Source organism: Sapajus apella, unplaced genomic scaffold (assembly GCF_009761245.1).
Source record: "Sapajus apella isolate SASKATOON/1434 unplaced genomic scaffold, GSC_monkey_1.0 scaffold19, whole genome shotgun sequence".
Lineage (NCBI taxonomy): Eukaryota > Metazoa > Chordata > Mammalia > Primates > Cebidae > Sapajus > Sapajus apella.
This window is the reverse complement of record NW_022436959.1, coordinates 21,604,245-21,618,977: the sequence shown is the minus strand read 5'-3', so window position 1 is coordinate 21,618,977 and position 14,733 is coordinate 21,604,245. Positions and strand designations below refer to the sequence as shown.

Here is a 14,733-nt window from a genome sequence, read left to right as displayed (position 1 = left end):
GCGCGCACTCTCGAGGGTGCCTGGCGCTCTCTTACCTGAGCTGTCGCTTTTCCTCTTGCCACCGCTTCGCTTCTCCGCCTCCGCAGGTGACAGTGCCTGGCGACCGTAGTCCCCCGGCGCGCACGAGGCCCCGGTCGGGGTGCTGGAGCCCAAGCTGGAAGAGTTGGAACACAGGACAGGCGGGCTGCTCCCCAACTCTGGGGGTCCTCCGGAGTCGGGCTGGAGGCAGAGGCTGTGCCGAGTCGCACTCGGTGGGGAGGACATCTGCGGGAGGTGCCAGTTGGTTTGCAGAGCCTGGTGCTGCTGCTGCTGATGGTGGTGATGGTGGTGATGGTGGTGGTGGTGGTGCCCCCTGTGATGCTGGCTGGCAAACATGCCCTCTTCGTTGGGGTATCCCGCGATTATGCAAGATGAGGAAGAAGTAGAGAGCTCAGGGTAAGACATATGGTCAGATCTTCCATGGAGGGCGAGAGAGGATTGGGAGAACGGGTGCAAGCCTTGCGCCGTGGCGTGAGGGCTGCGCAGGCAGCCAAAGAGCGGGTGTTCCATAGCATGCAAGTTTCGGGTTCCAGGCAGAAGACTTCACGACGGTTCCAAAGGCCACCACCCTCTGTCACTTTTCACTGGAAACCGTGTGATGTCTTTTCCCCCTCTCAAAGCAATAGCCGTGCACTTCTGCGGACCTCGGATAATCCCGGTCCTGAGCCCTAGCGGCCAGTCTCCTTTACATATGAACAGTCGGACCTGGAAGAGCTTCCCTGAGCTACTCAGATGTCAAGAGTGGGAGACGTTGAAGCCAAAAGAAGGTGGTCCCAGTGAACTGCCTTCAGTGGGAAATGGCTCTGAGAGGTTATAAATAGACTGTAACGTGAGCTGGGGGCTGGCTTAGGAGCCCAGAGTTGACCACATGCAAACTCCCTCCAAAACTCCCGCTCAGTCTGAGCCACGCGCGCGCTCCCAGTTCCACTTCCTATCGCCGGCTGGACAGACGCAGAGCGTCCACGCCCGCCTAGTCCTGCCAGCTACCAGGACTACAAGCGGCGCGCCAGCGTCTAAATCCCGCCCAGGAGGGCAGCGGCTCTACCCTTCAGACTCTGGAGGCCAGGGCGCGGCGCGCACCAGCGCCAAGCGAGCACCCTGTTTCCTACCTACTAACTTTTCTCTTGGGAAAACGTAATTTTTCAGTGTCATTTGGGAAGTGTCACCTGCGGAAAAGCTAGGGATTACGCCTAGCCTTTGAGGAACACGAAAGAAGTGATAGGGTTAAGGGAAAAGATCAGAGCTAGTTTGGCGCACTCTCGAAGTTTTTCAAACTTCGCTTCTTCCCGTGCCCTGGGCGCCGCAGTGCGCCTAGGTTTTCGCAGCTAGTTTCTGTGGGTGGGTGGTTAATGGGTTGGGACGCCAGGTCTGAGGTTTCGGGGATGTGCACCACGGCCTGGAAAGTGTGGTTCTCAGTGTGGAAAGAAGGAAGACCTGGTGGGGTAAGTGGGAGGAAAGCGTGAGTCTGAGAGGGTTGCAGATGCCTGCTCCCTGGCATCCTCACGTGCGATGCCCGGTGGGGTCTCCCTCCCCCCTTTTTCCTGGTCTCGCTTAATTTCCTAGCCACTTGTCCACCAAGAAGAAATTTTCGTGGGTCAAGAATTATTTCCAAGCAATTTTGTCCCGGTCACATGAGATGTGTAGATTGCACGCACATTTCTTGCCTTTCCCCTCAGGAGCTAGCCCAGGGCTCTTCAGTTCCCTCCAGAAATCCACTCTCTTCTGCTCAAAAATAAATCCACTAATCGTATCTCTTACCACCACGGCTCCATTTACTGAGAAATCTTAAATTTCGATAGCTCTAAGAATTCACTAAGCTTGGGCACTTGGTTACATCTTTGCATCCCTGAAAATAAACTCGATAACTTGCCTCCAGTAAGCATGAGAGAGCAAGGACAGGACTTTGATACTGCCACTTGCTTGGTGGGCGACAAGATCCGCTGGGGCACAGTCGTTTATACACAAGTGAATGGTGCTGTAATGAGCAGGAGGAATAGTCATGTCCCATCTGGGACGTGTCGCATCAGGAGAATATCTGTAGTCACCTATTTCGCCCAGGGCCCCGAATGCACCACCAGCAGTGTCGCCCTGTTATTTTCATTGTCTCAGGTGTCCAGAGGATGATGACCAGGTCTTTGAAGTTGTTAATGGGATTAATGGGTACAGCAAACTGGGCTAGACATCTGGTTTGAATTAGGAAAAAGTATTGATTAATCTTTGAGAGGTGTCCCCAAAGCAGAACCTTTCCCCTCTTCTTCCAGCCCCACTGTTTAAGCCTGACTATCTTCTTTTCTTTTAAGTCACGCTGCAGAATGGTGGCTTCGAAATAACATTCGTGTGAAAGATCGAATTGTTTTCTATTGCTTAGAGGTGGGGTGGAGTGGGGGTTGATCAGGAATTCTGAGATTTGTAAGCGCTGCTTTCTTTAACGGAAATTGAGCTCTATTTTGAGGGAAATTAGTTTTGCAGACTTCGTTTAAAAAAAAAAAAAAAAAAAAAACTAAAACTTTTGTTCACCAGCTGCTCAGCTTTTCAGTCTGGGTCTGAGCTGAAACCTGCTGCAAGCCTTTGACGGTAAGATTTTCTTTACCGACATTTTGGGAATCTAATATTGTTTTAGACTTCGAAAGGGGGTGATGTTCAGGTTGCACGTTTCTAGGGGTTTTAAGCACTCGCAGGATGGCGTCCAGGACTTAGATCTTAAGAATATTTCTTCCTGCCACTCCCCATGCCCTTGGCTCTTTAAGAATAAAAAGAGGTGGGGGAGTTATAGTCCTCCAATATCGTTGGAATATTTTTTGTATTTTCATTGTGTTTATGGTTTCAATATGTGCTTTAATATTAAAAGTTAAAGTACAAAGAGCAACCCCAAACTTCCCCAATTCATGTAGGTTCTCTATGGATTCTAGGTGAAAGCATTAAAGGCTTTATTTAAAGTGAGATTTAGGCAACCACCTCAATAAACCTAACCAGAAATATTTACATAATATAATGCTGTCAACCAAAAGCATTGTGGAAAACGTCAGACAAGACAGACTAAAATAACACATGATCTGCAGACATCAGTACAAAACATCCACAATGGTCCTTTTGGTTTGCATTACAATGGTTTAGAGGAAGCTAAGCAATTACTAAATGATTGGATTTGAATTTAACCAGTGTGTTGCAGGTAACTAGAAACAAGCCCACACAAACCTTTCATCTCCAGGAGCTGCCACTTCTTAAACCTGCCCAGTGACTGTGCTGGATTTTTTTCTCACTCACTGTGTCAGATGTTAACAACATGTCCAGAACTTTCTCTACAACCTGCCCCAGTCAGTCAGCCTCTGGAACTGTGGGGCCAGGAACCTGGGAAGAAAAATTTAGGAAAGGTTAGAAAAGGAGGAAGTCATTCTGAAGGCATGCAATGAAAACAAAGCTAGCAAGAAAGGTCTTTTTAACTGAAGACAGAAAACATTTAATATCAGCAAAAATTATGAGGTCCAGTTTTCTTACAGAAAACACAATATAAGGAAAATATTTGGAAAGAAAAAATGAAGGACTAAAAAGGAAGTCTTGGTGAATTCCAGAATTAAATATGACTTCAATTTTCTCTGGATTTCTAAATATGTATTAATTTTTATATAAAGATTTTTAAATTTTCATTTATTATATTACTTGGAATAAGATAGAATACTGAATTTTATGTTGTAGGTTATAGAGAAAATTTGAAAATGTAATAACAACAGGAAAAAAAATCTCTAGCATTTCCTATAATAGCTACTTCAGTGTTCACATCCATAAAATTCAACATTGAAAAGATGCCTTTTTACCTAATGATATCAAGAAGAATGGTAAAAATTATAAAATTTATTATAAAATTTCCATATAAACATCATTTAAAACCATACATTACGTAGTATTTATCCTACATTCACAATATACTTGAGTTTTCCTGAAGAAAAGGTATATCGATGCCAATGTTTCATGAAAGATTTCAATATCAAGTAACACCTTATAAAGAGGTTGATTATGTGAAAAGGTAAGCTCCTTAGCTCTTGTAGGGTTCACAATTATAATTATTTTAAACTTAGGCTAGCTTCTTTAAACTTGGTAAGTGTGTATATTTATTGGTTCCTCAGCTTAAATGAAATGACATTTAAGAGTAAAGGTAGAGATTTATTTTATTAGGACTATTTTCTTTTAAAACGAATAGAACACATATTAAGCAATCCAACAAAATTATATTTAAATTTTACTTTAAGATTTATGATGATTCTTTTAAAAGTTGCCATTCTTCTGCACACGTATGACATGAGTTATCATGGAACTTCAAATATTTAAAATTAAATACAAAACTCTACTTTGAATTAACTAATAGATAAATTTTCCTTGGCAACATATAGTCATAATATATGAACTTAAGTGTGGATAATTACATTAATATTGGAATTTATCTCAGAAAACTTTATTGAGTATAGAAATATTATTTCTGCTATATTTTGCCAAAAAGTAGCAGTTATGTCCTTCAGTTGGTTATTCTGAAATAAAGAATTTTGAAAATGTATCCAAATATGCTAAATACCCAATGGTAATTTATGTGATTTATGACGTACTTCATTTTATAAAACTAAGGAATTGACTTTCCCCAGGAACTATGCATTATAAAATTTATGGAACAATTTTGCTACGGCTAACGCCATACTGATTCCATATACTTATACACATTTTTTAAGTGTTATTATTTTTACATAACACTAATTGTTAGGTTCACAATAAAACTTGTTACATTCATTTTACATGTACCAAAAGAAATGAATACTTAAAACCTTACTTCTAAACTGTAAAAAAATCCAGCACACTTTGTTTTTCTAGTTTCTAGGTCTTCCAGCATTTAAATTTATTTCCTTCAGAAATTGGTGGTTTTCTTCAATTCAATTACTGTATAGTATAATCAATGAAACTGTACTAAACACTAAATATAATTCTGCCTAAAGCAATAAGAGATGAAACAAAATATATCAAAATTAGAACAATTTAACAGCTAATCTTTAGAAAGCCAGCATGCAATACAGATTAGGACTAATAAAATTAAATCTTAACAATTGAATTAAAAATTCAAAATATATGCATTTTTTTCATAACATGTATTCATACAGTTAATAAAATTCTAATGATCTTTTTTCTTTCTTTTTCTCTTTTTGTGAGTAGTCGTAAGACTGGGAAGACATTGATTGCCTCTCAAATATCAAAAACTTCTAACTGGACTTCCTTTTGTTCACCCGTTTAAATCCATAATTATTTGATAGTTACCTCATAATAATGTTAATAGACAATAATTAATTTCTACATTTACATTTGGATTCACCTCATTTGTTATTTTTATTGATAAATGTAAGCCTTTTCAAAATTTTGTCATTGAAAATTGTCTCCTTTCCATAACAGGGAGATGTATAGCCACACTAATTCAAGATAATTCTATAATGAAATGTTCTATATTTTGTTATATTTTCTATAGCATCAAACTCATAACCATTACATTTCTATCCACAATTTAAGAGAATCACACCATGTATTTCTTCCATATTTTAAAAAAGCAATGCTTTTTATATAAACTGAATTTAGAAAAGTTCACAAATCTCAGAGAAGAAAAATGGAATCGAAAATACAGATGGGAATTGTAATAAACCTTAGTCTTTTGTTTTAAATTTTCCAACTTGAAGAGTTTAACATAACTTATGTAATTGAGGCATTATGATAAGTTTTTCTTGTGTGTTGTTATTTTTCATACTTCATCAATTTATAGACAGTTTTATTCTTAAAGTGGCTTTTCCATTTTGAACTCAGGTTTATTATTTGGATTACTAGAAATCTCTGTGTTTTAGCTGTTAGTATAGTCTCCAAAATATTTAATTGCACACTCGTATTTTATATGATTCAGACTCAACAAAGAAACACCAGCTGCCTTTTATGTCAATATTTTTTTTTAGGGATAAAGGAAAAATGTTGTATATTTGTATACCAAACAAAATGAAAAGCTAAAGCCAAATACATGATCTCTTATAAAAGCATATTTTTCAGAGTTTAATATTATAATAGTACTTTGATGCAGCACAGGGTTTTTTTGAAGATTTTGAGAGTGATATGGACTGTTTCATACAAGGAAATGGCCCTATGGAAATAGATAAAATCAAGAATGAAATGATTAAATGACAACTGTCTATGTATGTCTCAATTAACCTAGGAAACAAGGTCAGAATTGGTCAAAAAAAAAAAAAATCAGAACAGTATTTAGCAGGTGAAAAGGCAGAAAGTAAGATAAACTTAAAGATACTAAAAATAATTTTAAATTTGTTAATACATAAATTGTAAGCCACATATGATCATGGTAAAAAGATTTCAGGTTCATATCTTAGTTTAATTGGAATTTTAAAAATAAATAATCAGAAAGGTTCATATTTAACTGGATAGCATATATATTTTTGATAGAAGTAATAATGAAATATTACTAATCTGAGAAGCAGTTTCAAATAATTAATATGAAATGTGGATATACATGTGATCAACGCTTAGACATGTGTAGGCTACTGAATATCTGAAGTTTTGAATAATCACTGCCTTTTCATCTTACAAATTCGTAACCTGAAACTCCTTGTAATCGAAAGGTTTTTTTCTAAATTTTTTTTCTATTTTTAGAGGATGATTTTTGTTAAGTTGGGGTCATAGTATATGGGAAGATAATAAGCTGGTTTTCAACAGCTGTTAGTGTCTGAGGGAAAAAACAAGTCTTGGGCCAACTGCACTCTAGAGTACTTCAAAGCACAAGTAAGGAAATTCTGTACCAAACACCAACCAGAACCCAGGAGGAATACCAGCTCTGAGCTCAAAGGCCCAGGACAAGCCAATTTGTCATACCACCAGCTAACAGTTGTTTTCATCCACAAAAGGACCTGTGATCAAAACAAAGCTTTCTTTATATTACGTAAGGCTGTATAAATGCTAGATGGAACCTCTTCAACACTTAGAGTGACTAGAAAAGATTCATTTTTCTCCTCCAGACATGCATTTTGCATGCCTTTGTCCTATAAGCTCAAAGTTGTGGGACTCCACGTTGGTCCAATTCCACTCTAACAACTCATTCTTGAGGGTATAAAATACTAATGAATAAAAAAGCAGAACAGTGACTGAAGAGGTCAAAACAATCTTGTAATCCTTCATGAAAAAATAGAATCAAACTGACAACTGATGTTGAAAATGGACTTTATGAGTAAAAGAATACTGACAATTTTTTCCTCTAATTTAGGGCATCTGTAGTAATCTGCAGCAGCATTTCTGCAAATAACTTATTAAAGATGACTGAATGTGCTGGTTAAAGTGACAGCAATGTTTCTCTGAAGATATACCAAGGTCAAATTAAATAGACTTGACCCATAATCAAATATAATAATACCTCTATGTATTGCAAACAACTTTAAGAATATTCCTTTGACATAGTAACTATAGAGCAATAAAAACAGCACATTTGTGACCTTCCATGTTAATTATTTTATTTTTTCATCATAGTTATCATCTGTGGGTTACCAGTACCTGCCAGCAGCTTATGAAATGTTTGAATTTCTACAAATTTTGTTCTTGGTTACCTCTGGTATCCTACCTCTTGCAGTTAATGATGTGATTTGATCAAAGCTGAAAGCTGAGTCTTTTGGATTTTAAGATCTGATCATACCTTCATCAGATAGACCCTGCCAGGGAAAGGTCTCAGGCCCAGGTAGCATTACTTGGAATATTGCTTCCAGAACCAAAGACAAGCACATAAGTATAAAACTGCAAAAATGTTCACTGTTGCACATGTGGCAATAAAGCCTAGTGTGTATTTTTAGAGAAGAAAGATATAAAGAAGCACGTAGTAGCTTGTAAATATTATGCACTGCAAATCTAAAGTTATTGAATTAGCTGTTGGTGTCTCTTCCTGTAACAGTATTAAAGACTTGCTAATCCATGTATAGTTCTGTTATATAAACAATATTTTTCTTAAAAAGCAATTGTTAGATCACTATAATCTGGCATTTGTGTAAAATATTGCCATAACTAGAACCATGGGTTGAACCGTGGGTTATTTTCCTTGTACTGTACTAGCAATTCCAGTGATCAAAAATTGCTGTCTCAATTTTAAGTGAGCAAAGCCCGTGTCAGTCTCTCTCTAAACAGCCTTATTGACAAGTCAGTTGCTTAAGTCAGAAGTAGAAACCCACAATTGCCAAGCCCCTCCTTCCTTCTCCTTTCCCCCCATGCAATCAATCATCAAGTACAGTATTCCCAATTATACTTCTTTAATGTTACTTAACTCCACACTCCTCTCAGTCACCAGTCAGTACTTTATTTTGGGGCCTTTATTTGAGGTCTATTTATCCTCCATCATCAGACCAGTACTTTATTTGAGGTCTGTTTATCTAGACCTCACTGTGGAATACGATTCATGTGGTTGTTGAGCACTTGAAATGTGGCTTTTCCAAATTATGATTTATTTGAAGATTAAAGTCCACACCAGATCGCAAAGACTTCTTGTGAAATTAACCAAGTTTTTCATTGACTACATATTAAAATAACCATGGTTGGATGCATTGGGCTAAATAAATTATTAAAATTAACTTTATTTTTTACTTTTTTCATGCAGATGCTAGAAAACTTAAAATGACCTATATGATTTACATTGGACAGTGCCAGGCCAGAGGATGTCATTTAGATTTTCTCTCTTTTATTTCCTCCCCTTGCAAAAAGGTACCAAATTACATATATATCTGTCAAAATGATGTAGGATCTAAAGTCTCTCTGTAAGTTGATCTTCTTGACCCCATGATTAGGAGCTTCACAATGTGGTACCACACCTGGAAACCTCCAGAGCAACATCTCAAGGAAATACAGGAAATTCCTGAAACAGCAAAAACCCCTACGTGAAGACGTTTGTTATTCCTCTGTTCATCAGGAGCATCACTGTTAACTGCTGACAGGCTTGAAAGGGCTTGCTTGACAATGTCCTTTTTGAAGAAAGAAGAGCCAGGTGTGTTATTCAGAATGGACTAGACAATGCTGTCACAAGTTTACCTCTGCACCTCATTGCCTTGGAAAATTTTCCTGCATAGCGTGGCACAAGATGGTTGGCTCTCCAGTCAGCAGTTGGCGTTGTGAATCAGTCATCTCAGCATGTGTCTCCAAGATCCACAGCAAGGGAAAAAAGAGGTGGAGGGTCACATACTTTGGTGTTACATACTTTGAGGCAAAGGTGATAGGTGCCATTTCTGCTCACAGCTCTTGGGCCAGAACAAAGCCATACATACCTGTGAAAGGACTAGAAAATAATTCTGAAGCACAGGGCTCTTTGGTGAGCAGTAAATATTTCTGTTACACCAGGTTTTGACAAACTTCAAATTTACTCCTAATAGGCATAATTCATATCACTAAACTCTATATTTCTTGTGTCTTGCTGGCATCTTATGTTAACATTTTCTAGCATAATGTCTGGCACAAAATAAGAGTTCAGTATATATATTTAACAGAGCATTTAGATCTAAGCGTTTTACCTCCTCATTAGATTTTAGTACCCAAGTAGCTGTTGTGGCACATCAGGGAAATGTAACTGCTTCTACAACTGTAAAGAAAATTTAACTAATTTTAACTGATTAAATACTCATCCCAGCTTCAGGGTTTTGTTTTGTGTTGTGCTGTATTGTGTTGTGTTTGCTTGCTTCTTTTTACTTAGTATTTTTTTGCTTTCTTTTTTGCCCTTGAGCAGAGGTTCATTTCTAATTCTCATTGAAATTAGAACAACAGTTGTGTCCCTATGCAATGACAGTGTTTCAAATTCTTTGGGGATTTGCCTACAAGTGTCTGCAGTCATATTGCGACATCAATTGTGATGCCAATCTCCATGTAAACCAGACTTATTGCCAGTGAGACATTATATATTTTTGAAGCCAACACTATCTATTTTATAGGGGTTAGTAGTGTTGCCTCTGAAGAGAATACTTTGGGTTGTCTTGTTTTTGTCCATTTTCAGCCCTTTGATTGTGGCCAGAGTAATTAATATTTTTGTGTCTAGGTTTCCTCATCTCTAAAATAAAGATGTTTATTTCTATAGCTTTATGTTGACAATTACATTATATAATTTAAATGTTATTCAACTAGATAGTAAATTGATACATAATGTATTTATAAATAACAGATGTTATCTTTATGTTAATTTTTATTATCATCATTATCATTAATTTTCAGGTCCATGTTCCGTCTAAAAAGAAGCCACACTCTGTCTAAAACAAGCTTTGTAAGAAAAATTTGGAGTATTTACTTATATCTAACCATTCATTCCACCTTTTTTCCCAAATAACACTCTAATGAGAAATCTTGTCTAGGTCAAGTTTTCATAACTGCTCGTGAGGCAGGGTCTGGAGGGAGGAAACCTAAAGCCAATTCACACTAACTTCCTAAAATAAAATCTAAAGGAAAACCCCAAGTTTTTTCGCCCAGGTAACAGAAGGATCGAGGCTATACTCCCTTTGCAACCTGTCCCTTTTCTACCTGGCAGATGAAAAATGAAAAAGTACCTCTGACTGGTCCCCTTCCGCAACCAATCAGACTGGTTGTGGACCACTACTTCATTTACATAAGGTGTAAACAGAGTAACCAATGGGAAACCTCAGATCTAGAGGGTATGGAAACCCCAGAAAATTCTGTAACCAGTGGTCTCCATCAGCTTGCTCAATCCTGCTCCCACTCAGTGGGGTGAACTTCCGTTTCAATAAACCTGTGTTCTTCCTTCGTTGCTTTGTTTGTGCATTTTGTCCAAGTCTTTATTCAAAATGCCAGGAACCTAGACATCCTCCACTGGTAATACTTGTTGATCAAATAAATAATATGCTAATGATTAATGTAACTTATCAACATTTTTAATTAAATGATCATACATTTAGGTTATACATATTTCACTTCCTTCGAAGTCATAGTTTTTGAACAGAAACAAAAACTGTTGCCATATAAAAACCTGGAATTTGAGATGCCTGACAAAAATGCTTCATATGGTCAAAAGGACTATTAAATTCTAAAGAAAAAGCCATATGTCATTTCTTATCTAAAGCACTTTTGATAAATTTATAGTGGAATTTGATTTTATGTTGTACAGGATGTAGCCTTTAGTTCAAAGATAATGAACTGTGCTATAATGACAGAGGTGTAGTGAGATAGTATCTACCGGACTAACCCTAACCTCAATTATAGTGTAATATGCAACTTCCTTAACTCGAAATAAATAAGCATACTAACAATGAAATAAAATACTCATAAAACGAACAACATAGAACCTAAGATTTAACATCTATTTACATAACTTATGCTTGATTCATACAGTGACTATATATAAGGTATGCCAGAAATAAGCTCAATGTACTGCTTAGTACTGACTAAAATGTGCATTTGTGACATGGTAAAAGTTTTATAAAACTGCATACTTTAACTATACTTTAGCTTTTTGTTGAAACTGCTTTCTCTGATGTGACAGGCAAGCAGTTTAAACCCATGCCATTTTGGCTCCTGCGACTTGTAATAAGTAACTACAACACATTCTTTAATAATTGAATCCCTACTTCCAGAAATGTTTTGTGGTGATTTACAGTACAATCTGATAAAACAAAATGTACATGTAGAATAAAGACTATACATTAAATAACTAAGTCAATACATTATATACTAAAGTATAATGTAAAATAAAGACATGAGAACCTTCCGAAGGAGAAGTTTCCAAATCTTAAATATCAGAAGAAACCTGTTTGTTTTGCTCTTTTTTTTTTTTTTTTTTTGAGACAGAGTCTTGCTCTGTTGCCACGCTGTAGTGCAGTGGTGCAATCTTGGCTCACTGCACCCTCCACCTCCCTGGTTCAAGAGATTCTTCTGCCTCAGCCTCCCAAGTAGCTGGGACTACAGGCACATGCCCCCCATGCCCAGCTAACTTTTGTATTTTTAGTACAGAAGGAGTTTCATCACGTTGGCCAGGATGGTCTCGATCTCTTGACCTCATGATCTGTCTGCCTTGGCCTCCAAAAGTGGTGGGATTACAGGCATGAGCCACTGCACCTGGCTTGTTTTTAGGAAACACATTCCAAGAAACAAATGGATCTTGAGATAGAAGCTAAAAACCAACCACTAATTTCTCCAATATATGCAATCCAGCCAGTGAAATGGCCCCTCAAATGCCATGCCTGTGTTTTCTTGGTCTATTAATTCAATAGGTACATTCTTGGGGCAAATATTTGAGCAACATTATTTTAATTTTTTTTTCAGAGACAAGATCTTGCTCTGTCTGGGGTGAAGTGATGCAATCATAGCTCACTGCTGCTTTAAACTCCTGAGCTCACGTGATCCTCCTGCCTCAGCCTCCCTAGTAGCTGGGACTACAGGTGTGTGCCACCACACTTAGCTAATTTTTAAAAATGTTTTACAGAGATGGGTCTTACCATGTTGCTCAGGGTGGTCTCAAACCCCTGACCTCAAGCCATTCTCTCACTTTGGCCTCCCAAAGTGCTGGGATTATAGACATGGAAGGGATTAGCGCATTTCCATTTTATGCAAGATAATTGTATTATGTAAGGCAGAATTATGGCCTTGTTATGTCTTTATTTGGAAACTAAGTCGGGTTAAAGGACATGCATATGGGTGCCAAGCAGACAACCAATGGTGAATTGCAATGGTGAATGTTATGTATCAACTTGACTCAGCTAAGGAATGGGCAGATAGGTGGTAAAACATTATTAATGGGTGTGTTGATGACGGTGTTGGTAGAAGAGATTAGCATTTGAATCAGTAGAAACCGTAAACAAGACTGCCTTCACCAATGTGTGTAGGTTTGAAATAACGGAGTTTATAGGAGAATGTGTTTAGCACGAATGCCCACAATTGTTTTCTTAACATGATAGGTTTTAACGATTATATGACCTGCAAATAACTTTAATGATGACATTACATTTTTAGTCAAAATATGTCAATACTGAACCAGAATTATTAAATAAAGTAAAAATCATTCCATATTTCTTGAAGACAAATATTACTGATTTATCTGAGAGATAATTTACATATAAACCATGTATATTCTACTATTTAGTGCAAACAAAAATTATGAAATTAATTTAATAATTTATTTCTATAGTAAAAATCCCAGAATAACAATCAATAAATATACTTTAAAATATAAAATGTATTTCTATACATTTGTAAAACAGGGAATCAGTGCTTACTTCATAGGCACCAAAGCATACACAGATTATTAAACTTGCCATCATTTTGTTACATTGGTTCTTGTTTGACATAAGTGACAACTGTTTATCAAAACATACTTTTCTGGTTCAACTTTTCCCATTTCAATTTCATAATTTTAAATAAATATACATTATATGTAAGTACATAAGTTATACTTTATACATAAGTACATGTACACTATATATAAATGATTACTAAAACATTTCAGGTTTGTATGTTAGCTTTAATTACTAAACACTAATCTAGCTGTGCAAGACAACTGTTAATCATCTAATAATTAAAGTAAAATAAAATGATAAAATTCCAGTGGAAAGTCTAATGAGGTACTCAGTTGTAAATGTATAGACAGATTTGAAAAGTATAGACAGATTGCTCTCCTGAGAAAACTTGTTGGATTTCTAGAAAGATAAGATTTACATATAAGAGGTAGCTAGACAATAATACAAGAATATATATAGTCTTCTGTAATTCATAAATGGAGGGAGGGAGGAGATTGGGGAGTGAGAGAGAGAAAGAGAGAAACAGAGACTACATGTTAGAGTGGCCTGCAAAAGGTTTCTAGAAAGATAAAACAGCATAAATTTTAAGAGAGTTTGAAATTTCATTTGGAGAGAATGCTTGTGCATTGTTTGAAGCAGAAAGTTAGGTAAGAATTATCAATTGATTGTATTTTAGGATTTAAAAGTAATTGGTAGCCATGCAGTTCATCCCCCTGGGAGTAGGAGATGTTATATTTGACAGAATTAGAAATATCAACAAGGACCTATCTAGAGAGGAAGGTGGTGAGTGCTTCTGTATTATTTTATGTATTATTATTGCATGTATTTAATACATGCAATTCGAGTGGATGGTGGCCTATTGAATCTATTTCTTTATTTGATGATTTGGAACTTGCATTAGAAGTAAGGATAAAATTAGGGCTTGATTGCCAAATGATCACTAAGACTATGATTATAAATAAGCTTTCTGAGATGGTATAGAGTGACAATACAAAAATAATGGCTCTCACTCTCAGGAAGAAAGAAAAGGATGAAATCTCATAAGGAAGGTTTATCAGAGAAATGATTAGAGAAGCAAGGGGCAAGCACGTACATTATCCAGAAAGCCACGAGGAGAGAAAAATTCTAGAAATGGGTGATGAAGAGCTTCAAGTAGAGATATTGTGCAAGATAATATTTGAGAAAGGCCCCAGAGAAGGATGCGATTAAGTATAGAGAATGTTTCATCAGAACAACAGAGGACCTATAATATAGCAAGAAAAGGAAAAACAGATGCAGGGTTTATCAAAAATCTAGATATGAACAGGAAAAAATGTAAGGCAGCCATCTAAAAGAGAAGCAAAGACAATGAAAATGTTTTTGCTATTGTTTATTTAGTTTGTCCTAAAAAATAATCCTTACGAAATTTAAGTCAAAG

General features: G+C 36.8%; 1 protein-coding gene and 1 long non-coding RNA gene across 2 annotated transcripts in view; one reads left to right on the top strand and one right to left on the bottom strand.

The window, feature by feature from the left end:
• The window catches only part of MEOX2 (mesenchyme homeobox 2), a 69,992-nt gene extending 69,001 nt beyond the window's left edge, over positions 1-991 (bottom strand). The window contains exon 1 of the mRNA XM_032287059.1: positions 36-991. Coding sequence (XP_032142950.1) covers positions 36-549 — 514 coding nt within the window. The 5' untranslated portion in view covers positions 550-991. The remainder of the gene's footprint in view (positions 1-35) is intronic.
• Positions 992-1,043: 52 nt separating this feature from the next.
• On the top strand, positions 1,044-11,735 carry LOC116557566. Its single transcript, XR_004271577.1, has 2 exons — positions 1,044-2,613; positions 8,693-11,735. It is a non-coding gene; the product is annotated as an uncharacterized LOC116557566 (long non-coding RNA).
• Positions 11,736-14,733: the final 2,998 nt, after the last annotated feature.